The 25,597-nt window shown below is 41.3% G+C and overlaps 1 protein-coding gene across 7 annotated transcripts in view; it reads right to left on the minus strand.

Moving 5' to 3' along the window:
• Window positions 1-25,597, minus strand: part of mef2d (myocyte enhancer factor 2d) — a 64,896-nt gene that overhangs the window by 35,091 nt on the left and 4,208 nt on the right. For 6 of the 7 annotated variants that reach the window (XM_072679515.1, XM_072679518.1, XM_072679511.1 and 3 more), the window contains exon 2: window positions 2,379-2,862. In XM_072679515.1, the coding sequence (XP_072535616.1) occupies window positions 2,379-2,432 (54 nt within the window). In that variant the 5' untranslated portion in view covers window positions 2,433-2,862. Of the gene's footprint in view, window positions 1-2,378; window positions 2,863-13,055; window positions 13,240-25,597 lie in introns of all 7 variants that reach the window. The other variant, XM_072679512.1, reaches the window with a different exon arrangement.

Here is a 25,597-nt window from a genome sequence, read left to right on the forward strand (position 1 = left end):
TTGTCTGGTACGTTTTCATACTTGCTCCCCTGCGGTTCCCGGTGAGCAGAGTATGGCCTAAAACATGACGTGTAACCCTTAAAGAGAGCTGGTTGGCCAGAGAGAACAGTCACTCTACATGAAGCAATGAAGACATCCAGCACAAACTAGCCATTTCTACAAACTCCAAGCGTTTTAGTTGGTGGCTACTGACAACAAAGCCTGTTTAAGTTTAAAATTGTCCAGAAGCATTTTTGCTGATGCAGGCTTAATTGCCTGAAGACTAGCTACACTAGCGCTGTCGTGTTCTGTGCTATTGTGAAAATGCCAACTGAACATGACTACTTGTTCCTAACAGACTCACATTAACCTTTTAACACAGTATATTGTCTTTACAGCAGGATATATTCTGTTCTCGCTACCTGGCTGGACATGTAGAAGAAAGCTTAATACTAACATAAAAAACTCATTCTTTACTTTACTGTCTTAATAGGGTAGCTTTACAAAAAGTCTAAGACTATTTTAATTCTGGAAACCTGTTCACTGGCTACATTTCAGGGGAGAGCTGTGGTAGTGAGACCAGGTACGGTTGAGTAGTGAAAAGTGCCACGAATGTCCAGATGAAGGGTCCAAAGAAATGGAATAAAATCTTTCCACTGAAGGTCAAAAAGATTTAATAAGAATTAATAATAATAAATTATATATAATTAATTTTTTTTTTATTTGACATTTATTTTTCTGATATTCAATATTTATCTAGACCCAAAAATTTTATTTAAGCAATCAATCAATTGAATTTGTTTGGCCTTTATGGTGACACTGTACAGCACAATAATAATAATAATTTAAAAAAACTCTAAACAGCAACGAACATATGTGAATATTCTCATGGTGTGAAAACTGTGTCCCTTTATCCAGAACTGAACATGTAGTTCATTATCAGATACCCTTATTTCTTTCTCATCCAACATAAAATTTTGCTTAAAAAAAAAAAAACAAAAAAAAAAAACAAGCACAACGTAACTGCCATCAAAAATAGACCTGCAGGTAACCAATAGCAACCCGGAGAAACTCTGCAAGGAGATACATGTGCACTTATGGCAGGAGGTAGAAACACCAACCTGGTCCTTCTCGCTTCTTCTTCCAATCCAATTAACCTTGGGGCCGTGTGCTTATCTACTGACCTTTACACAATACACACTCAAAGCACACACACACGCTCACCTGCTGTGGAGTGTGGCAGAGGTGTGAGATTTTAGTGTTCTTTGCTAAAAATCTCTCTGTAGAGGCTTCTACACACACACACTCCCTTCTGTGAGTTGGTAATGCCTTTATTTCAGGTTTACCCACTAATTAAAGTAAAAAAAATAAAATAATAAATAAAAAGAGACGTGTTCTCCGTGGCACTGGAGAGCTCAGAGCATTGTTTTACACAGAAAGAAAAGAAAGTGGGTAATTAGAAATCATTTATTTTGAAGAACACTAGGCTTCACCGCATGTCTTTATGTGTGGGTTGGTACAGTGGTACAAGCTGTTTTAATTAACTCGACGACTCCTGGATAAATAAAAGAAGCAGAACATCTTGATTCATTCAGAGGGCCCCGTTCTGTACGTCTGAGAGCAAAGAGCCGCAGAGGAACACCTGAGGCAGAGAGGAGCTGACTAAGAGCTAAAAGCGGACCAGGTTAGGGTGGATGTGTACAGACACCTGGGCCAGTCAGAAAGTCACTATGTGAGTCACTATGACCTGAAAATCCTGCTGGGATTTGGAAAACAGGAGAATTTCTGCATGCCGGGTTAGGATTCATTATGTATAATAAATACAAATAAAGACCTAAAAGTCCTTCAAGGACAGGCTGGAGGTAAAAAGGGTGAAAGGGAAACAATGGCCAAAGATCTTACTAAAGAACACAACTAACAGATGGTCTAAACCACAAATCTTTCTGATGCAGACATTCCCGCTCATACACCATACACAGAGACAAAGACAAGGGGCACTGAAAGAGAGAGAGAGAGAGAGAGAGAGAGAGAGAGAGAGAGAGAGAGAGAGAGAGAGAGAGAGAGAGAGAGAGACAGACAGACAGACAGACAGACAGAGAGACAGACAGAGAGAGAGAGAAAAAGACAGACAGAGAGAGAGACATGGAGAGAGATACATAGAGAGAAAGAGCGAGAGAGAGCGAGAGAGAGAGAGAGAGAGAGAGAGAGGCATTAAGAGAGGGGAAGAGATAGAGAGAAAGAGACAGAAGAATATAGACATCAAAAAGATATCTAGTGAGGGAGAAAGAGACAGACACAGAGAGAAAGAGACACATCAAGAGACATCTAGTGAGTAAGTGAGAGAGAGCATGAGAGCGCCACACACAGTCGAAAAACAAATAACCAGCTCAGTTTCTCACCTGTCTGTTCCGCTCATCTGTGATTCGCTGAATCTGGATCTTTTTCCTCCCCATGTCTGCTGTGATTGGCTGGGCAGGAGAGGGGGCAGGGTGGGGCTCGTGATGAGATCAGAGGTTGTGCCCGTCCAGAGGAGCGTAGAGGACTGCTAACGGCAGCAAGGCCCAAGTCCTTCTCTCTCACGCCCACACACACGTGCACACTGTCCCTCACTCTCCCTGCTCCACCTGAAGCAGCCGGGCTCACAGCTCTTCCCCCACAGAGAAAACTGGAAGGAAGGAATGAGCAAGGCCTCCGGGGCAGGGCCTTCAGATCATGGTCCGTTCAGGCCGCAAGTCATCTGCTCCGGGTCCTTAATGTGATCCAGCCCCACCCGAAAAAAATACCTGGTGATGATGGTGGTGATGATGATGATGATGATGAGGATGGTGGTGATGATGATGATTATGATGAGGATGACAATGATGATGATGATGAGTTACAGACCTATGAAGACAAAAGACAAAAAGAGAGTTAGTCCAGTAATCAAATACAATCCAGTTCATATTGCACAGTAATGTCATTTCATGTCCATATTGCAAAATGTTTAACTGTCCTGAAGATCCTATGTTCTCTGCTCTTATCCAAACACACCGATCACATCAAAAAAGTACAGGAATGTGTGTTTATTAACTTTTTAATTAACTTATTAATATTCTTTTTAAAAATTATGTATAATTTTATTACTGCAGCCCTCATTTAACTCTGTAACGCTGTCATTTCCCCCCCTGTAAAAATAGTGGTTTGATCTTTCTGACATCATTTTGAGGAAGTGACATCATCAAAGTTCCTTTGACCAGCTCCCTTCTTCTCTATATTGTAATAACATTTCAGATCAGGCTTGTCAAACTCAAGGCTTCAGCATACTAAAAAAAACTATATTCAATGAAAAATCATCAAAATATATGATCTTATTATATTATTGGAAATTTATCACATTTTCAGTGGATGTCCAATATTTTATTACATTTCTGAGATTAATCTTTTATATAATTGAGAAATTATTGTAAATGTTAGGAGCTACAGGAATTAAGGCAGTCCTGGACTACACAGAAAAAAGTATACTGGCCATATAGTAGAGCTGGGCAATATGACAATATTTTATCGTAGTGTGATAAATTTTGTTATCATGGTACACAATATGCATTTGAGTGTATCGTGGATATCGTCAGTGCTGACAACAGAGCACTGATTAACTGCACGTTTCATTACAAAGAGAGTCTTATGTGATATAACATTTCTCCACATCGCTCAGCTCTACTGTATAGACTTTAAACAAAACCTTTGTGGTTTTACTTATTATACCAAATGTTGTTACTGCACCAAAAACAGGTTTAACATCTTACTTGTTTTGAATATATAGTTCAGGTATATAATAAGTTATATACCTATAATATAGGTATGTAATAAGTATGTGTTAGAATTCAAGTGGTTTGGAAATAAATCAGAACATTTTTTAAATGAAAAACATCTCAACAACCTCAATGAATGAGCAAAGAGAAAAGGTCTCTACGCATATTAAACTGCCTACCAAGCAAGCGTAGGCTGAGAGACTGTTCTTCACACATAGGCCTTTTCTAGCAGAAACTGCTCTGGAGTGCAGAACGAGCAGTGGTAACAGACTATAGGGGAACTCCCCTTTGGAGGTTTGCACTCCCTGTGGGACGAGCGCGTGGCTCGTGCTCCGTGGAGCCCTTAGGGTAGTAGGAGCTGAGCTGTGCTGTGTCAGCTTCATTAGAGACATCACAGCCACATCACTGCTTCTCGCCGGCCTGAGGCAAGCTGCTGCATTCCCAAGTTGACACACTGCATGTGATTATAAATCGAACCAACATGCAGACGGGCAAGCACCCATCCGTGGCCCGGCACAGTCAGGAGGCGGCCTCTGCTGAACACAGCAGCCATGCGAGTCCATTCCACAGCTATTCAATTACATTCACAATTCAGGAATCCTACCCTTGAGACTAAATGCCCAAAATTAAATCTAATGAATCAGGTTTTCTGAGTTGATCCTACTCTGGTACTAGGAACAGGATAGTGTTGGGTTTCAATGGTTTACTCCAGAATAAAACCCAACAACAGTCCTACAGTTTCAAATGTTCAGCAATTCAGACGACGGTGTTGTCTCATGTCATGGTGGAAGTAAACAGCTTACAGTCTCTGTGCAAGGCATGATCCAGGATAGCGCATGGACATCATTTAAAGACATATGACCAGTGGTGATCATGTGTAGTTACTGCTCACATTTTCACAAAACCACGCTTTGGTCCTTTACACTCCTCTGCCATTAGCTGAGGAGTGTAGACACAGTCCATGAGTGTGTATACAACGAGGGTCAGTGTAAAATAAAACAAGCAGTGAGCATAGATGGTTGTGCAAGGGAGCCAGACGTCAGCAACATGCCCAAGTCTGAATGAACAGAAGCATGAATGAGCTTAACTCAACCTCAGAATAGCCATGTGGGCTATGATAATTTTAAAACCTGCTATAACCAACTCCGCCACAAAAAAGCCTTAAAATAGAGTTCTATATATATGTACACACACACACACACACACACACACACACACACACACACACACACACACACACACACACACACACACACACACACACACATCCAGACTGCGTACGCACCCGCAAGACTGGAGCCGAAAGCAGACTCACTACTACAGACGGACGACACAAAGGAAGCAGTAGCCTACTTCCTCGTCGTCAATTCAAAGACTCTACAGTTCTCTACAGCCAGTCTGGGGAAGCCCAGATAGAGCTTTCGACCACTTTTACCATACTTCAGCAATCACAGTGTACTGACGAATTTCTGATATGCTACAGCTGGAGTAAGGTGAGCAATTTCATACTAGCAGAATAGCAGTTTTTGAAAAACGATCTTCATATGAGCTTAAGCACAGTCTATGTTACTGTATTAAGAAAGAAATAGGTTCAGTAGAGAAGCTATTCTGCAAGAGATGACCACAGAGCTCCAAAAAGTAAAGGAAGAGCAGCTCTGTATGTCTGTATGTATTACGGAAATTCAGCATTCAGGAGTCAGGAGACTGGAGAACGTGGATTTTCAGATTTTCAGAACTTCTTCCAATTGGAAATCATGAACAGGCATCGTTTAGTCACCAACCTGGTCCACTCTAAAGACTGCATAGACTTTCAGAGTTAAAGCACCCTGTGGTGAGGAGGAAGGAGCAAGAGAAAGAAGAAGAAGGTGTAAGGGTAAGGTGGCAATGGTAATGATTTTGGGGCGGGGGTGGGAGCATGTGTTGGAGCTTAGAAGATAGCCAGAACATGTAAAAGACCTAACACGTTCGTTTGTTCTCTTGTTCTCTCATAGCAAAGGTTGTATATAGAACCATGACAACTCAAGAGTCACCTGACAGCTAAAAGTCCCACTACTGTTAGTGTCTTTCAATACAGGAAAAATAAGGAGTGCCTGAAAAATTGGCCTTATATACAAATGTTTTAATCCTTCCATTTTTCATTTTTTAGAGCATTCAACATCTTTAAAATGTAAAATGTTTATAGAAATTTGGCAAACATTAGCTAATATTTTAGCTTCAAGTTATTCTTGCACTTCTTTAGTGCTCTTGATTTTGAGATACAGAAAAAGTGAGGGGGGATTTGCACTCATTGTGGGCTTGCTTATTTCATTCATTACACCTTTGGGTTTTATTTTATTTTACTTGTAATATTTTTATAAATCACTGAATGGATTTGAAAAGAGACTAGCTGGAGAGAGGATGGAGAGGAGCAAAATTAATATAAAACACACACACACACACACACACACACACACACACACACACACACACACACACACACGTTATATATTTTCAGTTTTGTAAAATGGTCAATTAATGAAGAAAATAATCAGCACATTAATCTATAATGAAAAAAACAATATTAGCTAGATACAAAATAGTTAAAAACAGCTCCACCTGATGTGTAGCTTTCCTATTTTATTTATGTTAGTTATTTATTTATTATCAACAGGGAGACTTTATACAAATATTTTCATAAAATGTATTCATTAAACATTTATTCAACATTTAATTCTTTTAAGGATCATTTTATCTGATAACAATAACAATAGTAATAATAATAATAATAATAAAAATGCAGAAATACAGTGAAATACTGTGTACAATGATACTGTAAAACCCTGATCTCTTCTAAAACACCATTGCAACCCTACACTGTACGTCAGCTTCAAGTTCATGTTTAACCCTTTAGAAAAGGTTAGGAAGTATCCAAACGTTGAAATACTTCAACTGTCTATATGTTAAGTGGCTACATAGTACAAAAAGAATACTAAAAAATAATAACTGAAAAAAAGCTTAAGGCTGGTAATGAGCCGGAAGCAGTTCTTACACAGATTTCATAGGAAGAAGTGAAATTTCATGTGTGACTTGCAGCCAGCCAGTAATCTGCAAGTAAAATGAAGAGAAAGACAAAAGGTAGTCTAAAAAAACAAAACCAGGCCTGAATGTGCTAAGATCCAGTTGTTGGTTCTCGTGCATTCAACCAGTTAAACCACTGAAAGAGGCGGTTCGGTCGCCAGTTGTGCTTTTGATTTCAGACAGACTGCTGGAGATATCAAAACAAAAGACAAACACACACCTACATACACACTTTGACTTTGAGCTACAGTATGTGATTGAACAGGCCCAGTCACTAGCTTCAGCATTCTTTTTATTATGTTGTGAGGAGTGGTTTACGTATGTGTGTGTGTGCGCACAAGTGTGTGTGTGTATGACGCACGCATCCATTCTCCAGAGTGCCATGTGAGGTGCCCGTTCTTTCTCTGTGGCTACACAGGACGTGCTGATGGGAAGAGAGCCCTTGCCCAGCAATCAGGAGGGCAGGCTGCGCTTCAAAGGCAGCGTCGCATCAGAATGTGTTCTGGGCTCCGGGGCCAGCTCACATGAAAAGCCTTCTTTATCTGCAAGGGGAGTCTGACCATAACCTTTAGCCCTGTGAGCACAGCGGAGGCTGCTTACCAGCTCTGATCTGAGCCACTTAGCCTTTTTCACACAGGCTACACAGGACCTGGAGAGCATCCACAAAAAAAAAAAAACTGCTCCACTGAGCAACTGTCTCAAAGCACAAACGAAAGTGCCATTCTGATTCGGGCCAACCGTTCTGTCCTTTTGAATCAGTGGATAGGTCCCTGCTGTCAGACAAGACTTGGCCTGACAGATTATTCTGGAGTTTACAGGCCAGGGCCATCACTGTATTCACAGTGAAACCTATTCAACCTTGCATGTTTAGACCAAACAGTGGAAACTCACGAGGTAAAAGATACTGCAGCCCAGAGGTAACAAGGTTGACATCGTGAAGGGTGGCGATTCAGATCTTTTCGAATGTAGTTTTAAAAGGAAAACTCTACTGTGTGCAACCCTGTTCTCTTAAGTAACACCTCTAGCTATACGCCTCAGACACTGCACACAAATATGGTTCCACACAATAATAGGCCCAAGAGTTAGACATAATGCTGAACTGAAGGAGACGGACAGATCTTGAGCTATTACCCTGAACTAATGAAGCAATGTCTCATCTGACCACTAAAAAGACTGAAATGCCCATATTGCACTAGTGTAAGAGCAGTAGTCCCCTCTGCTAGACAAGTTAATGTTAGGACTAACTCACTTACATCTGGAAACAGGCTTTATCTAGGCTTAATTACTCTGTCATTAAGACTGAGAGAACAGAACTGTCTTTCAGAGCACACAGGCCCACTGCTCAGCACTCACATACAAGCAGGTCAAAGGTGTTAACAGTTCAGAGTTGTGGTTTTGCTGAATACCACTGAGGAAGTCCCCGGAACTAACACATTCAAACAGACCTGCACTCGCATCAACACAGTCTAGAAACGGTTCTGGCTTCGAAAACAAGCAAGCAAACAAACACACAGCTATAGATCCATCATTTTCACACAGTTAACACTTTTAGAGCCGTGACAAGCATCACATTTACAATCACGATCATAAGCTACACAATCAAGAGCTACACACTGTGTACAGTAAAGGACTCTTTTTATTTGAGCTAATCTAAAGCCATTTTGTAGCTAGTGTGATTTGAAGTCTCATTATTATAAGATATTAAATAGATTAGATATCAAGTCGGTTAGGAATAAAGCAACATCTAAATGGTGGTCCGATCAAATTATCAAATTCTAGTGTCTGAATGCTTATGAAAATACCATCTATGCTGCTCAGTGATGCTATTATTCTACTCAGACTGTGAGCTAGGGCTGGACGATATAATAAAAAAAATATTAGCACAATATGTAAAGACAATATATTTTGACATGCAGACAAAACACATCAGTAGCAGGAGAATCTTAAAAACTGCTATTCAAAATTTGCTGCACTTCATCCAATTAAACAGGATTAATTACACTCTCGCTAATGAAATATGCAGTTGCTCAATGTTCTTGAGCACGGACAATATTTACAACATACCAAGGTTTACAACAGAAAACACTAAACACTAAATATCAGTTGCTGCAATACATTTACAGATACTAACAAACCCACTGGACAACAAACATGCAAAGCATGGTCAAAAACAAGCAAAACACTGAGAACGTTTAGCATGACAGCACTCTGTTTTAGTCAGTAACCATGTTCAATAGAGTTCTTCTCTTTATAGAAGTCTTACTGTACATAACTCAGTGAGTACAGTGTTGTTTACAACTTCTACATATATCTGCCTCACCTGACCCCTAGAAAAACACAGTGCTGCTGCACTCTATATTATGCTGAAGTGGTCTGAAGCACCTAGGTTCCACTCAGATAAGCACACAGGGCCTACGTCCATGTGTGGGCATACGGAATTCTGTGCGAGTGTGTGTGTGTGTGTGTGAGAGAGTACATGTAAGCATATCTCCTCTGCAGGGTGTGAGAGAGGGAGTCCAGTTTTGTCATCCCTGCCTGTAACTGGAGGCAGAGAAGCCTGGGGCCCAGAGATAAGAGCCAGAGCCTGGACAGGGGCTGGACTCAGGCCAAAGCATCGCAGAGAAATCCATCACCTTTCGAGCTCAGCACAGGATCCGGCATCCTGAATGGCACAGTTGTCAATTGTTTGATTCAACTGTTTACAAAACTAACGCTTTACACAGAGTACTGAGAGCACAGCTCAGTCATGGTCACTACCAGTGATAGCCATATGGTGCAAGAGCCCTGCAGCCAATAAAACAGTCAAAACAGAGAGGGAAACAGTAGAGCATGAAGGGCAAATGCATGCTTAAATATTAGTTGCTGGAAAGCTTGCGTTGTCATAGCTTGTGTGGTCACCCTGGATACAGATGGGTGATAATGAGATAATGAGGGATAATCTGGAAATTGGTAAAATGATTCTATGAATAATTAACTATGTCAAAATGTTACGATGAATCTTCAAAAACGGTCCTAAATTACGTGAATTTTATTGTTCATACTGAAAGTCAAGGTTTCCTGCTTCTCCTGTTAAGTTACTTTTCTGAAAATGTAAGGTTTTGTTCAGACACTGGCTATGTTCACATTACCAGGCTGAAGGGACTCAAATCTGATTTTTTCCCCCCGGCCTGTGTGGACATGTCCAATCCCATTTTTTTTATCAGATTTGAGTCACTGGTAATCTGGTCTGATTTTTGGGCACAGTCAGACGTATTCACTCAATATTTTTGACTGAACACATGGACTGAGTACTGTTTAATAACGCTTGTCATGTGATCACAGCCAAAAAAAGAGCTTTGTAAAATACGCCACTTTTTGGTATGAGCATCCATGACTAGATGGTCTTAGGGAGTTATTTATATATCATATTATATATAAACTGTATTTTAACACAATGGAGAGTGTAATATAGTGTGTACAGCTTTTAATATACAGACACAGATATTATCTTTTCAAAAGGCTGCACTTGTGTTGACAGATTGACCACCTGGACTTGATCAGAAAGAGCCTTTTCTGGACACATTGCAATGTTTGACCACCATTAATTTAAGTGATTTCACAATAATGTGATCAGTTCATTGGTCAATTTCTTAATTAGCCCAACAGATTCTTTCCTGGGGGCGTGTATTAGGTCAATGCTGCTGCTGCAAGGTAAAATACATACAGTGTTCTGCTTTGATTAAGGATCTAGAGTGCACGATATAGTAAGAACATTGAATGTTACATAATGTTAAAGAATAGGTTGGTTAAGGTTGCGAGGTATCCTATGGGTATGATCAGATGTTTTTTCATTACTTTTCGAAACGTTTATAATACACACACAAAAAAAAAAACAATAAATGTGGTCATGATTTTTTAACTCTTTTAATTATTAAAAATGAACCACATTTTTTTATTTTTAATGTAATAAAATATTTACTTTTTAAAATTATTTAATAGTTGCAGCCCTTAAAAGAACAATCCTGATGAGAGAACACCCACACACTCTTGGGCTTGTCTGAACTGGCCACTCTACAAAACACTCACTGTAGCCTAACTGGGGCAGTGATGGCGCTTGCAATGCCCTATGGGACTATCTCCAGTGATTTACTCCAACCTTGGGTTGTACTGCCAGCACCAACTGCAGGATATTTCCAGCCTGTTGCCTCATGCTCCCTGACCGGCAAGCACTTGCTCGCTCCAACATGGCCACTCAGCTAGCTGCTGACCCCAGTTTGTGGAGGTTTTGATTTTTCAACATAAGCGCATTGGTTCAGTTCTGTGTACGGTGATTTTACAGCTTAGCGGTCCGCAATGGTCAGGACGTATGTGGCAGGACATAAAACAGGGGAGAATTATAACAAATCATACCAGAAACCTGATGCCAAGGGGGGGGGGGGGGGGGGGGGGGGGGGGGGGATCGCAATTCAAGGGCAGCATTTCTCCTGGCAGGGCAGACGGAGGCAGGAGGGTTGGGGGTTTGGGGTGTTGAAGGAGATCTGTGATTCTCACCTGCTACTGTTTAACCTTTCAATAGGAGCTGACAAGCAAACTGCAGCTTTCAGGCAATCGCCATTAACTTTAGTGGATTCGCTTGCGGCGTTTCGTCCTGTTTTGGACAACAACTTGAATGGTCATAGTCACGGTTATTATTGCCAGCACCTGCCCAGAGGGACACAGAAATACTGGTTACTGGCATGGGCTGAGTGTTTTCCTACCTGTACCATGTGACAAACCAAAACACGGTGATAAGTACTGTTGTGTGGCAGTTGGCGCTGGTCTATCTGTCTCAGCATCAGTGTAAGTAATGTGGTCTGACTGGTCAGTTGACAACATCGAGGCAGGGTAAACCCAAGACCCAGCCTAGTTTGCCAACATTTACCACTTGCTACAAATGGGTAAAAAAATAGGATATGCCAAGAAGTACATTTCAATTATTTTTCTGCTCTCTATCCAATCCCAAAGATGATCAGAAGGGGTCGGGTCATAAAAGGATCCTCAAGGGGAATACGCCTTTTAGCCACGCAGTGGTGACATCAGCATGACTTCTGGAATCACAGGCATATGCAAAGCTCATCATCCAAACGTCACGCCACGTCAACTCGACTGACAAGCACCAAAGAGGTTTAACAACCGGTTTAGACACCCATACGCACAACAGACATCTAACTGATTTACGGACATAGATTTTTGGCCTAACAGGCAGTGTTCACAAGGCAGGCTAATAAGAAGAACAAGACGAACCGACCATTTCTAATAGCATCTTAAGCACCGGAGTAGAGCTGGGCAATATGTACGTATTATGATAAGTGTTGTTATTGTGGTACACAATATGCATTTATGAGTGTATTGTGGATATCGTCAGTGCCTAAAGAACACTGATTATATGCATGTTTCATTAGTAAGAGTGTAAATCAGTCTTTTTTAATTCAATGGAGTGAAGTATATTTAGAGTAAAATACATGATGAGATATTGGGATAATCCAAGAAATGAAGCAAAAGCACCAAAAGCAAAATAATTTTCCCTTAGGAACACCACATACATACAGGAAACCTACTGAATCACGGTATTGCTTCCATGGTATGCAAGGCACTACAAAGTGAAAGTGTTGGTAAGCAGGCAACACAGCCTACAGCCCATTCCACCTGGGATGTCAATCAAAATGCCCTCCTGTTGCAATTATTCATTGATTTGCAAGCCAACAGCTGTGAAACAGATCTCCAACAGGCCACACACAGCAAAGCAGCCACTGTAACCTGCATAGAGCCCACACTAGCCATAGTATGGGGTGCTTTCCTGTCAATTCACTAAAGACTGCTCACTTTAAATCACAGTTCATTTTGAATTTAGTTTGCATTGCAAAGATTAGGCATACTTAGCAGAGCTTCAATTCATACTGCCTCAATCAGTTGGTAGGAAGAAAATACCAGAGACTTCATCTTAAGAAGTGTAATAGATCAAAAGATACCTAAAGCTTCCTAAAACTGACAGCAATCATAAAACATCATAAAATGATGTTGCTAGATATAGGTTCCTTGTCAGTTAAACAGAAAACGGAGAAGATAATCTACTAGTTTTCTGGCTGAAAGTCTAACCACAGTAAAAAGAAGCAGCAGCTCTGAGGCCTAAACCTCAGGCAAGACCATTAATACCTTAAGCTGCCAACACTACACAAGTCTACTGTGTTTCTGTAGCTTGTCCTTTTTTCTTACCCTTTCTCCTTGAACCTCTGTGATGGTCACAGCTCCCCGTATCCCAAACGAAAGCAGTGGCACAGAATCACTGGCAAATGAATGAATCAACAATATCCTCATGGACACAGAACGCGATGTGGTGTGGTGTGTCCCGTCCTGCGGCTATGGCTGTCTGACAGAAGTGACTAGTCCAGCGATGACCCTGTAACGCAAGGACCTCGATCAGTTTTCCCCTCTCTCGCTCTCTCTCTCTCTCTCAACCCCCTCCTCCACCCTTTGCCCTTATATGCCTTCAGCAACTGGCTCCAATTCATCAGTGTCCTTGCTGGTAACCGAGAGGGTGGTTGGGTGTTAGTGCCGGGTTCACAGTAAAGCAGTGTGTCAGATCCCCCGGCCTATAAGTCCCCCTGTGTGTAGATGTGAAAGCCACACTAAACGCAGCAGCAGCTGCTTACACACCTTTTGTTCCAACCCCCACCCCACGCTCTCCATTTCCCCCCCTCACATGTGTTATGAGCTTCAGATCCATGTCTAGTAGTGTTACACATCATTAAACGTCTCTCACTCGACCAAACTCACCCAACCATAGCCTCCGCATTATGGCTGCTGCTTTCCCAAAACTGTGCATTTCTGTATACAACGTAAGCCGGTACTAGTTTCTCTTCTGAAGTAGAGAAATGCCGTTTCTTGGATAACGCTGAAGTGCATTTAAAATACGCCACTGCTTTCCGAAGAGGGATTCGCATGCTTCGACCTTTTCTGACCTTGAAACCTCTAAGGGCTTTGAGGGGTATGGGAATTGAGAGGCCGCGAGCTTGTTTAACAGTTTCGTCACTGCAGAAGGACAGGCAGCTTCTTCCTGGGCATGAAACATCAGATTTGGCAAAGTAAACACTTTAAGAGTTAAATGAAGGGCACACCGACTGCGGAGTGATTTTCTCGAGAAACACAACATATATGGAGAAGTTCTAGAAAAGAGGGGGAGGTTGTCCTCTCTGGCTTTATCGGTTCGGAAATCTGCCAGTGGTGGGAACAAATATACAAGGAGTCTAAAAACACAACAACAGCAAGCCAAAAATCTGAGGTCACAATTACTAGCAAAACAAACATTGCTGGTAACGTGGACGCTACGAAGCTCGCTCTTCGTTTCTCCCTCTCTTTCTCGAACTTCTCCTTCTTCAATAACCGAAGCTCGCCATGTTTTCCACGCTGCGCTGGCTCAGAGCCTAATAAGGGGATCTGTGTGCGATTGTGTGCGCTTCTCTTCCGGGCGACATGTTGGCTGTATCGGAGCCGGTATGGCACAGGCGGCCTATAGAGAGGCAAGGCTTACAGAGAGAATGAATACTGTGGACCCTTGCTTTTCTGTACACCACAGTCCTAGACTCAAAAGGAAGCAATCTGTTAATGATTTACATTATGCTGAACTTTCAAAGCTACTCAAAAACCGCCATTGGGTCACTAGTAGTGGTGAGCGATATGTTAAAAATATATATTTAGATAATCATAATTCATTTTCATAATACACAATTTTTCTTTGATATTTTGACAACAGTAGATTAAAAAAATAATTATCCAAATAGTCTCCCATACGGAGTACAGTGCTTTTATGCAACTGTGCAGTTGGTCAGTCTGGACAATATCCATAATGTGCTCAGAAAAACGAAAATACCATCATATTGTCCACCTCTTGTCACCAGAACAGTGATCCCACTAGAACCTTAAACCCCAGAATCACAAAAAGTTGCTAAATATATTATATATATTAAATATTTATTATTTATCCAAACTCTACATAAATAGCCGGCCTCAAAGTCAATTTTTGTGGCAAAAAGGAACAAAATGAACAATGGCAACAACAAAACACAACGAAAGAGGCATCAGGAAGTTCTCACAGCAAACCCTGAGCCAAGCTTAAAGTGGCTTTGTCAAAAAAAATTCTGAGTATAAGAACACTTTCTCAGGTTTTCTGCTGTTCGCATGGCTGCCCAATTACAGTGTCACAGCATAAGAAAGCACATAACCTGCACAACTGGCCTGAGCACTGAAGAAAATGAGCAAGATGTTGCCAAGATTAAGAACCAGTAGAGGTTTTCACCTTCTGAGATCACATAACATCATATCCACTACCAGAAACTGTGCTGAATATCAGCCTTCCAAAACCAGTTATTTTGTAATATGTAATTCTTTTAATTTGATCAAATTCTGTTTTGTTTAAGACATGTACATTAGTTTATTACAGGGGGTGGTGCTCCCAGCTCAGTTCTGAGAGCCATCACCTGTTTGTGTGGCCTTCAGTCACTCAGACAGGGCTACGTGGTTCTGAAGGGGCTAGCCGATCTCTTGACACCAGCTGTTGCTGTGTGGATTAAAGACAGGGGTTTTGGTGTTAAATAAACACATTTCAAAAGGTATTTTGCTGTTGAGAAACGTCACCCGGCCCACACACACGCACACAGGACCCCCTTCACTACTACCTTGCCACTGTTCCACTCTGCTCCTACACACACACACACACACACACACACACACACACACACACATTCTCAAAAACAGCTGACGTTTTAACAGGCCCCCAGCAGCTGACAGGCTACAGGTGTGTGAGAGCAGAGGCTCTTTAACCCTTTATATTCCTAAAAAGGGCCAGGCAAACAGCACACCCCCTCACACCAAGACCACTGCCTGCAAATCACACTTCCCAGCAAATCTCCCACAGTGACATACCTGCAGAGGCATGAATGTTCACACACGTGACCCTGCACCTGTTGGTACCTCACAACCACTCTGTGTTAAAAGCTGGGCTAAAGGACATTTTGCCCCCGTCAGCCTTTTTGTCTTGCTTAAGCACAACTTTGGGAGACGCCTTCACTGACCTTTCAGCATATGCTTCTCTTCGCAGAGCAGCACACTGAATTTAACATACGAGTCACACACACACACACACACACACCTTTGTTTCAGGGTTTAAAAATGTCCTCCATATCTCTCCTCTCTCTTTGTGCAGCTACTTCATAAGCAGTATGTTAATGCACATCATCACTGTGATATGAACGCAGCCAGCATCCAGTGAGCAAGCCTTTTATTTACTTCAGTTAAGTGTACTTGTTTGTACAGATACTCTGGGTCTGAAATGAAGAGGTGAGACTCTGTTAGGCAAGGCCTCAAATTCGTCTATGGTCCACTTCAGGTTGGTGTGTCAAAAACAAATCACATCATGATGATACTTTTTCTGACTTCTGACAAGTTGATTACATTCATTGGTCCACAAGAGGTCAAGTTACACATTAATACAGCCTTTGGACCTGGCTTAAGCAACAACGATGGACTGAACAGAACTAAAAGTCAGCAATATAGTCACATTACTTACAGCAGAAGCTTATTTCTAAGCTAAAGTCTTTAAAAAGTTGGCTGAGAGTTGAACAAGTGTTGAAGAAACAGTACCTCTCACAGTGAACAGCAATCTATATTAACCTAGATAAACCTAGTACTGAAACAACCAACTCTTGGCCAAACACTTGGTCATCTAGGTCAACTTATATGGCATGTATACAATACAGGTGATCAAAAGAGCATCTTGGCGCCAGTTAGCTTCTATTCAAAAACTCCCTACTTCCAGCACTCTCTGGCTCTCTAGCTCCACTCTAAAACCCCAAAAGACATGAATTACATTGTCATCACAACAATCATGATAACCAATATAAAGACCTCAGTTACTCAGATGATTACTAATCATTCAGACTGTACTCATTTGTACTTTCTAACTGCATAAAAAGCAAAATTCGCTTACCCCTACATGTTAACATTCCATAATTAACAATTAAACACACACAGATCCAATAAATGCTACTTGTATTAATGTTTTAAGTTTTTGTACACGCTGCATTACTAAAAAAAAATAAAAAAATAAATAAAATAAAAAAATAGTATTAGCACTGGAGAAGTAAGAGACACTGAATACCTTCCTCTACAGTGGCATCTGTCAAGAGTGGATATATTAGGCAACCAATAAACAGTACTTAAAAGGTGATGTGTTAAAGGCAGGAAAATGGGCAAGCATCAGGATTTGAGTCCCTTTTTTAATCAAAGGCTCAAGCTGTAATGGCTAGACAACTGGGTCCCAGCACCCTCGAAATATCTGGCAGATCTCGTGGGGTTTTTCCTGGTATGCAGGTTTCAGTACCTACCAAAAGTGAACCGGCGTCAGGTTCACGGGCACCTTAAGCCCCTGCTGACGAACCCCAAACTTAAAGGACCTGCTGCTAATGTCTGTTGTGGCAGCACAAAGGGGGACCTACTCAGCATTAGGCAGGTGATGCTAGAGTTATTAGCTGGTTGATCTCTGCGGGTGATGGATGTATGTGTTCAGTATTGCTGGTAGAGATGGATATGTGTATTAGGCTGACGACAGCAGAAAATGCTGGATCAGATATTAAAGGACAAAAAGAATGACTCTGATCTTATTCCACTGCAGGTTACCACACACATACACACACCCATGTCCTCACACACACACTCACACCCGGGGGGCAATTTAACACCGCCAACTCACCTACCATGTGTGATTTTGGAGGATGGGGGGAAGCTCAGGCAGGCACAGGGAGAACAGCCCAAACTCCTCAGACAGCGAGTGACCACAGCGAGAATCGAGCCCACAACTCCAGACCCCTTCAGCCATGCGGCACAACGGTGACCTCCTGCGCCACCGGTAATGTCAGTAATGTCAAATATTTATGCTTGACTTGAACTTTTGAGCTTTTCAGTCCAAAGAACCAAGCAGTACTAGATTTCTATTTCAGTCAACATAGGTCAATGACAATGTAGTTAACGACCATGCCAATGAGCATTAACAAATGTGGCTTTTTTGGTGTGTGTGTGTGTGTGTTAGGATGACTGAAAGATTCCTAACGACAGGTTTTTTTTTTGTTGTTTTTAATGAATCAAAAGTTTCTTTTGTCACAAATTATGAAAGAAATTTCAAGTCCATGATCATCAGAGTTTTACATATACAGCCAGATCCCCCAATGCAATGTAACTGAGTGAAGCCATGTTTCCCATATAAAAGCTTAGCTCACTTCCAAGGCGTTTTTGATGTCAGCACTGTCTTCGAGGCCAAGCTCATAATCAATCACACTTTCAAAATCCTTTCAAAAGGACAGAAACCACACTTCTTTTTCCATTCCCATAGAGCATGCAGTTTAATGAGCTAATCACAGGGGTTACACATGTAGGATTTTTTCCCCTCAGCGCCGATGCTATTCAATCTATTTAATGTGTTCTGGGTTATCATAAATTACTAAACCATATGTGGACAAAAGGAGTGGAGGTAGCTGATGCACAGCTATGCACAGCTATGCACAGCTACGACTGGCTTGGCTTGTATAGTATTCTTCACCATGGCACTGTTGTCTTCGTAAACACAGTTGTGAACCACAGCTGCACTACAGCTACTCGTTTAAATTGCTTTGGCTTATTGATGGGAATCATATCAGAATGGTTAGTGCAGTGCTAGGCAATGAAGAGATCTGCATGTAGGCAGCAGGACTTAAGGACTGAATGCATAGTGGGAAAGGTAGCCAGTGGAAGTGAAACTAAATTAGTTGATGTTTTAGAAAATTTCTAGCATTTTAAAGGCACCGAAGAGAAGGAAATGTTTTGCTGGGAAAACAGATGAAGAGGCTGCTAGTTGACAAGCTACTTGACAAGCTACTTGGAAGCACTTTTCATGGTACGCCCAGTCTGGTACACTGGAATTAAGCTGGCTTTGTTCTTCTCGACTCTTAAAAATAACAGTTCTTCGAAAGGCTCTTTGAGCAATATGATAGAAGAACAACTTTTGCTTCCATAAAGAGTCATGTTTGTAACAGAGACGTGGAAGAAGTTTCACACTCCCACATCTCCATAACAAACATGGCTCTTTATGGACCCAAAAGTGGTTCTTCTATGGCACTGCTCAAAGATCCTTCTGAAGCACCTTTATTTTTGAGAGTGCTGTGCATGCTCACTGTTGTGCAAGCTCAAACCGCTTTAGGGCCACCTTCTGGAACAAGCTCACATGAAAAAAAGCACGTGCACGCGCACACAACCTAACCGCACACAGAAACACAGTAAAGTGTGTCACTCCAGAAGGAAAAAAGGGGGATTTTTTTTCTTCTTCACTCCCTCCTTTGTCCCTGGCATATTTCCCAGCTCTCTATATTGCCTGCATCACAACAATGAGAAGAAGCCAGCTCGCAAGTCCCACTACATTGTGCTGGAGACAGTATGTGCAGATGGCCATTCTACTGCAGCTGTACAGCTATAAAACTGTAGAGGCTGGGAGGGAGAGAGGAGAACGGAGCGGTACAATAAGTGTCTAATATTCCACGATGAGAGTGTAGGGAGCAGGTGGGGAGATGCAGGAAAGAGAGAAAATTAGCAAGGACTCAGATCAAAGGGAGAGAGAGAGAGAGAGAGAGAGAGAGAGAGAGAGAGAGAGAGAGACAGAGAGAGAGAGGATAGAAAGAGTGAGGGGTGGGGTGTAGGGTTTCAGACCTTGGCCAGAGCACTTGCTGTTTCAGCTGTGCAGGAGAGATCGCCAACCCCTGCTCTCACGGCACTGTAACCCCGTTAGTCCCAGTCTTCTCGGTCATAAGTGACATGTCTTGCGCTGCCAGTACTCAAATGCCAGCCTGCCATCCTGCCTGAACCTGTGAGCGACAGCGACAATAGCAGGACTGTCTGTCTGAACTTCTCATGTGCTGTCTCTCACTTTTTTTTTTCATTTTTTACTGTGAAGAACAATCAGTAACTCACTGAGGAAACCGAAGCAACACACTACACTCTTAAAAATAAAGGTGCTACAAAGCGCTCTTTGAGAAATGCCATTAAAGGACCATTTTTGGCTCCATAAAGGACCACAATTTCTTCTTAAAACCCACTTACACAGATTCCTAGAAGATTTGTTCAATTTACAAGGACAATGGGATCCATCATTGTAATATTTTAGTAGTAAACAATTCTGCCATTTTCTCAAAAGCTAAAACTAAACTGGTGAATGAGGCACCTTGTCTTTGAAGGAGACATGCAAGTGTGAAGAACCTTTAACCCGCTGGAGTCTAAGAACACGAAGGTCCATCAAATTTGAGGTGTTTCTGTGTTATGAATATCTTTGTGATAAAACAGCTCATAAGTACAGTTCAAACATTTCCTGAATCTGTAGAGTCTGTCCTTTGCCAGATCATACGCGACTCAGATCCGGAGTTATAAGGTAATGAAGACGGGTCAAGATATTTCTGTATCTTGGTGAATTTGTGTGTCCGTCTATGGTCTATGGTGAAACTCTTTGTCTACCTCTTGCATTTATATAGCATTATACTCATACATTCCACTACGTAAATCTAGGACCCTGGTAAACCTATTATAAGCATCAAAACAATTTGTATACATGAGCAAACAAGAAATACGAAGAATTGATTTAGGTTTAAATAGCCTTCACTTCATAAAGCTTCATAAAGTTTTCTTTACACAGACAATTACTATTATTCAATAATTCCTATTTTCCTAAAAGCTTTACAAGACTGGGTGCAGATCCTGATTGTGGGTGGTTCTGTACCCACAGGCCACCTTATTCAGCCATGAGTTTACCAACAGGGTGCGACTAGACTGAGATATTAAAACAATGGCTTTTCTCTTCAGTCAATCATTCCTGTGTTGGTCTAGAGGTGTGGTCTGGATCATTTCACACTGAATCTACGATCCATGTTTTGTTGGTACTTGGATGGAGAACATAATGAAGATGTTGATTCCTCTACTGCACCCAGGACCAGTGGCAGCATTGCAGAGCAGCCCTGCAGCACCAAACAGTCTTTCTTACTGTACACCAAACATTCCTCTGAGGCCTGTGATCAAAAAGTCATATGTTAGGTTTCATCTCACCACAGCGCACCCACACGGAGGTAAAGCACTAGCTGCATGGCAGGTGCTTGGGTTTACTCCTCTGCAACACTAGCGGCTTTCTTCTGACCGCCACCTTTCCAAACAAACATGTAGGCAGAGAGGAAATCATTAAATATTGTGTTTTGACTGCTTCCATTCTAAAAGTATGATTTACCTGCCATCTTCTGTTATTAATATGGCTTACTTTATGAAGATATAATTTATGCAGATTTATAAAGAGCCTTCTTAGATCTTATTAAATGCAGTGGCACCTTTTTCCAGCTGCATAGTATTGAATACCATTAACAGAGGTGAACACCTTCACATAAAAGCTGAGTAGGTGTTACAAAAAAAGTTAGAAAGTAAAAAGAAATTCACAAGGATGTGCCAACATGGGAAACTGTCTCCACAGGGTGCCGCATATGCACTAAATGTCCAAATGTTTCTGGACACCCCTTGTAATAAATGCATTCAGCTAGTTTAAGATGCACTCTTTGCTGACACAGATGTGCAAATGCACACATACAGCTTGTTTAGTCCCTGTGGAGACGTTCTGCCAATAGCATAAGAACCTATTGGAATCATGCCTATATTGTGTCAGCTGTGGGCTAGAGGAGTAAAAAGCACCCCAGAATTGAGCTGTGGAGCAGTGTAACAGTGTTCTCTGGAATGATGGTGCTCCTTCCAAAACCTTTGGATAGATTACTTAAAGATCAGTTAAAGAGTTGGGGATAAGATGGAGTGGAGATCATCCAAATTTCTAACCTCATTAATGTTCTTGTGGCTGAATGCAATCAAATCTACAGTAGAGACAGTTACTCCAACAAAAGCAGGATAAACTCTTTTTACTACTCCCCGTGATTTCAGAAGAAACAAGGAATGAGCAGGTGTCCCAATACATTTGTTCTTATAGTGTCACTGCCACAGGTATGAAATCATCAATCATGCACCATGCAGTCTGCTTTTATACACTTATATTAGTAAAATAATAGGTGGTTCTAAAGAGCTCACTGAATTCCAGTGTGGTACTGTAACAGGATGCCACCATTTAAGAAGTCCGTTGGTAAAATTTCTTCCCTTTCAGATATTCCACCATTAACTGTGACTGATATTGAAAAGTGGAAGCGTTCAGGAACCACAGCAACTCAGCCACAAAGTAGCAGACCACGTAAAGCGTATGCGAGTGGTGAGGTTACTGACGAGCATATATAGAGTATAAAAGTCACCAACGTTCTGCTCACTCAATAACTGCAGAGCTCCAAACCTGCGATTAGAGCTGCAGAGCAGGTCCAACGCCATATTAATGCCTATGGATTTAATGGGATGTCATAGAAGCTCCTGTAGACGTAATGTTCAGATGTCCCAATAATTTTGTCCTATAGTGTATTTGACCCCCCAATGTTTACATTAATGTCACTCTTAAGTGTTTCAGAACAAACTAAATTGCTGCAATTGTCTAAATACAATAAAAGACAATAGATTAAATACAAAATACTAGTTTTTACATAATTATTTCATTTATCAAAGAAAACAAAAGCACCGGCCCTCTGCAAAAAAAGTAACTGCCCCCTAGATACTTACTTAAGTAATTACCAAATTCTGTTGACCGTTTACACAGCAAACACACTTATTACTGTGAGAACTGTTGACTCTAAACATCCCTGAAACGGAACCTTTCCAGCAACCCGAAACAGAGGAACAGATCTCAATGAGCAGAACTCTACACTGCAATTAAAAACAAAAACCCTGGAAGATTCGAGAAAGTTATTGAAACAGATTAGCCTGGAAAAACTCACAAGGTCATTTCTAAGGCTCTGGGACTTCAGTGAAGCATTGGGAAAGCCTTTTTCTCCAAAAGGAGAAAACCTGGAACAGTGGAGACTCTTCCCAAAAGTGGCTGGCCTTCCATCATTCATCCGCAAGCAACACCAACTCATCCAGGAAGTCAAAAGGAACCCAGATGAACATCTAAGGAACGCCAGGCCTCACTTGCCTCAGATAAAGTCAGCATTCATGTTTCCACCATTAGTAAGTGACTTGACAAATATGGTATCCACTGCACGGTTGAAAGGCGGAAACCAACGCTAACCACTCACCCCAGCTTAGTTGCAGTTGATGCTGCTAATGGTGGTACAACAATCAGATCATCAGTATCAGATTTTTTTACTTCAATAAATAAAAGGATCAGTAAAACAACAGTATTTTGTGATTCCTTATCTCTACTCTGTCTTATATTACATTTTGTGTGAGGATCTGAAACCATTTGGTGATCTGCCAAGATCAATACCAAACTGTAAATTGGCCGAGATATTAAAAGAGTGAATGCATGCACATCTGAAATACTGTATACAAGCAATTCAGGTCATGGTTCCAATGTTCTCTAACCATAAATTAGCTTGAATTACATTTTTACTGTAAAAACTCTGGAACCTCAGATGTACAATAAACCTTTTTCCCCTTTCCCTTTAAATATCAGCTTGTAATGAGGCCTATAGATAGAAAGATACAACCATTTTAGAAAGCATGGCTTTTGAAGAACTGCTCAGGTTGTGTTTGGAATTAACATACTAATTTATTCCATTGACTCTGGAGATTACAGTACAGAGACCTTCTTAAAACTACAGTGAAAACATCCAATCATAACAGATGTCTGCACTCCATACCATCATTAATGAATTCAGTAACGAAGCACTCAAACAAGTCTCACCTTGCAGCGAGGCAATTTTTCATGATGTATCTGGTTTTCAGCATTTTCATAATATTACATAGTCACAGATTATTCATCTATTCAGAGATATTCCTTTCTGTTTAATTGCCAACGCATTCTGTGACTAAACAAAATGTTATATTGCAAAAAAGACAAATAAATAAATAAATAAAAATCAGAAGCTCACACAACCAGTATCAAAGAGCTGAGTGATGTTCTTTTCTTTTAGGAGGAAAGCAAATGCACCCTCAATCCAGTAACGAAGCAATCCCTAGAGACACAGATACCAATTCCACATAACAGGTCTCAAGTATACAAAGAACTCATACTCAATCAGACCATCTTTTTAGTTATAACCAATAGATCCTGTATATAAACCAGTCTAGATGCCTCACACTTTGGGTCATCATTGTTTGTAGAAACTGACTACACTCAGACTGGAAAACTTTAGATTAGCTTTGGACAAAATGTCTAATTTTACAATGTCACATGACAAACTGTCTCAGCTCGTGGGCAACAGCTCTGGAAATGTGGATTCATGCTTTTAACCATGTTTTAACTATGTTTAACTCTGGTATTTCATTTTAAGCAGGACATTACTCACTTTAAACATTCATAAGAACCAGATCATTTGAATTTCCTTGTTGGTGAAATATGAATACTGTTGTATATAGCCAATAAATTATATAGCCAAAAAACATGTCAACCAAGTGATCGCTTGTGATGCCACAGTCATCCATGCCCAGAAGTCCCAGAGCACAGAATTGGCCACTCTTTGTCTGAGTGGGTAGGACAGCCCTCCCTCTCCCCCCACCTCTAGCTGCTAGATGCTAGGCAGTGTGGTTGTTGACTGATGTAACAGCACGGGTAGGTACTATACTCCTCCAAGCAAGTTCAGCGGTCCAATGATGTTGCATTAGCGGCAGTTTAAACCGATGTCGTTGGCGCGCTTACTGTGTAATAAATAAAAGCACAAGCTAGATCTTAATCTCACACTCAGTCCGTGTGGCATTGTGTGGTAGTGGGGGAAATTCTAGCTAAGTGGAAAAAAATCCTTACATCAATGCTCCAACATCTAGTAGAAAGCCTTCCCTGGTCAGTAGAGACAGTCACTCTAACAAAAGCAGGATATACTCTTTTTAATACCCTTGATTTCCATATAGTGTACCAGCTGAATCCTACTCACACTCTACAGAGTCAGAAAAAATAATCCACTCCAATGAAATGTAGACAAACATGCAGGCAAGATCTCATTTCAGAAACATCCACAGATCATTATAAAAACATTTCTACTGGCACAATCTAGACCGGTGTAAAAACTGCTGCACATAACTCAAACGATGATGATGACAGGCCACATCTAGTCCATGTCAAAATCTCAGCATGTAGCCTTACCTCCATTACCATCCTCCTCTCTGACAGAGCAGTGTGTCCTAGTCCTACACACTGCACTCTGCTCATTATCTTAATTGATGTTTAACCCCTGGATCAGCTGATGATGGCTCAATTAAGAGCTTGCTGGAGGAGAGATTAGTGATGGCAAGGAGGATTCTGCTCTTGCCGAGGAGCAGCAGCCCTAATCCACCAGCAGCACCACCACCAATGCTGTCACAGAGGCCATTTTGAAGCGGAAAGGGCAAAGTAAAGAAGTGTTAAACAGACATACTGGGATTCTGTTCACCAGATGGCGCAACAGACAACTTTCCAGACCTCTTCTGAAGGTGATCCAGTAAATACACCAGGGGTGTTGCATCCTCACTAATTGTGATATTCGCATGTATGTGGAAAATAACAACCAGATATTGGATCAACCACTAAGGAAAAATGGGGACGGGGGGGAAAGGCTTTCAGACAACGTTAACATTGCATTGCCACCTTCTCTTGTGCCATAAAGGGGCAAATGTGTGATGTTCTCTTCAGAAATGTGTGCAAAACAGTA

This window comes from Salminus brasiliensis, chromosome 5, assembly GCF_030463535.1.
Source record: "Salminus brasiliensis chromosome 5, fSalBra1.hap2, whole genome shotgun sequence".
NCBI classification, from domain to species: Eukaryota; Metazoa; Chordata; class Actinopteri; order Characiformes; family Bryconidae; genus Salminus; species Salminus brasiliensis.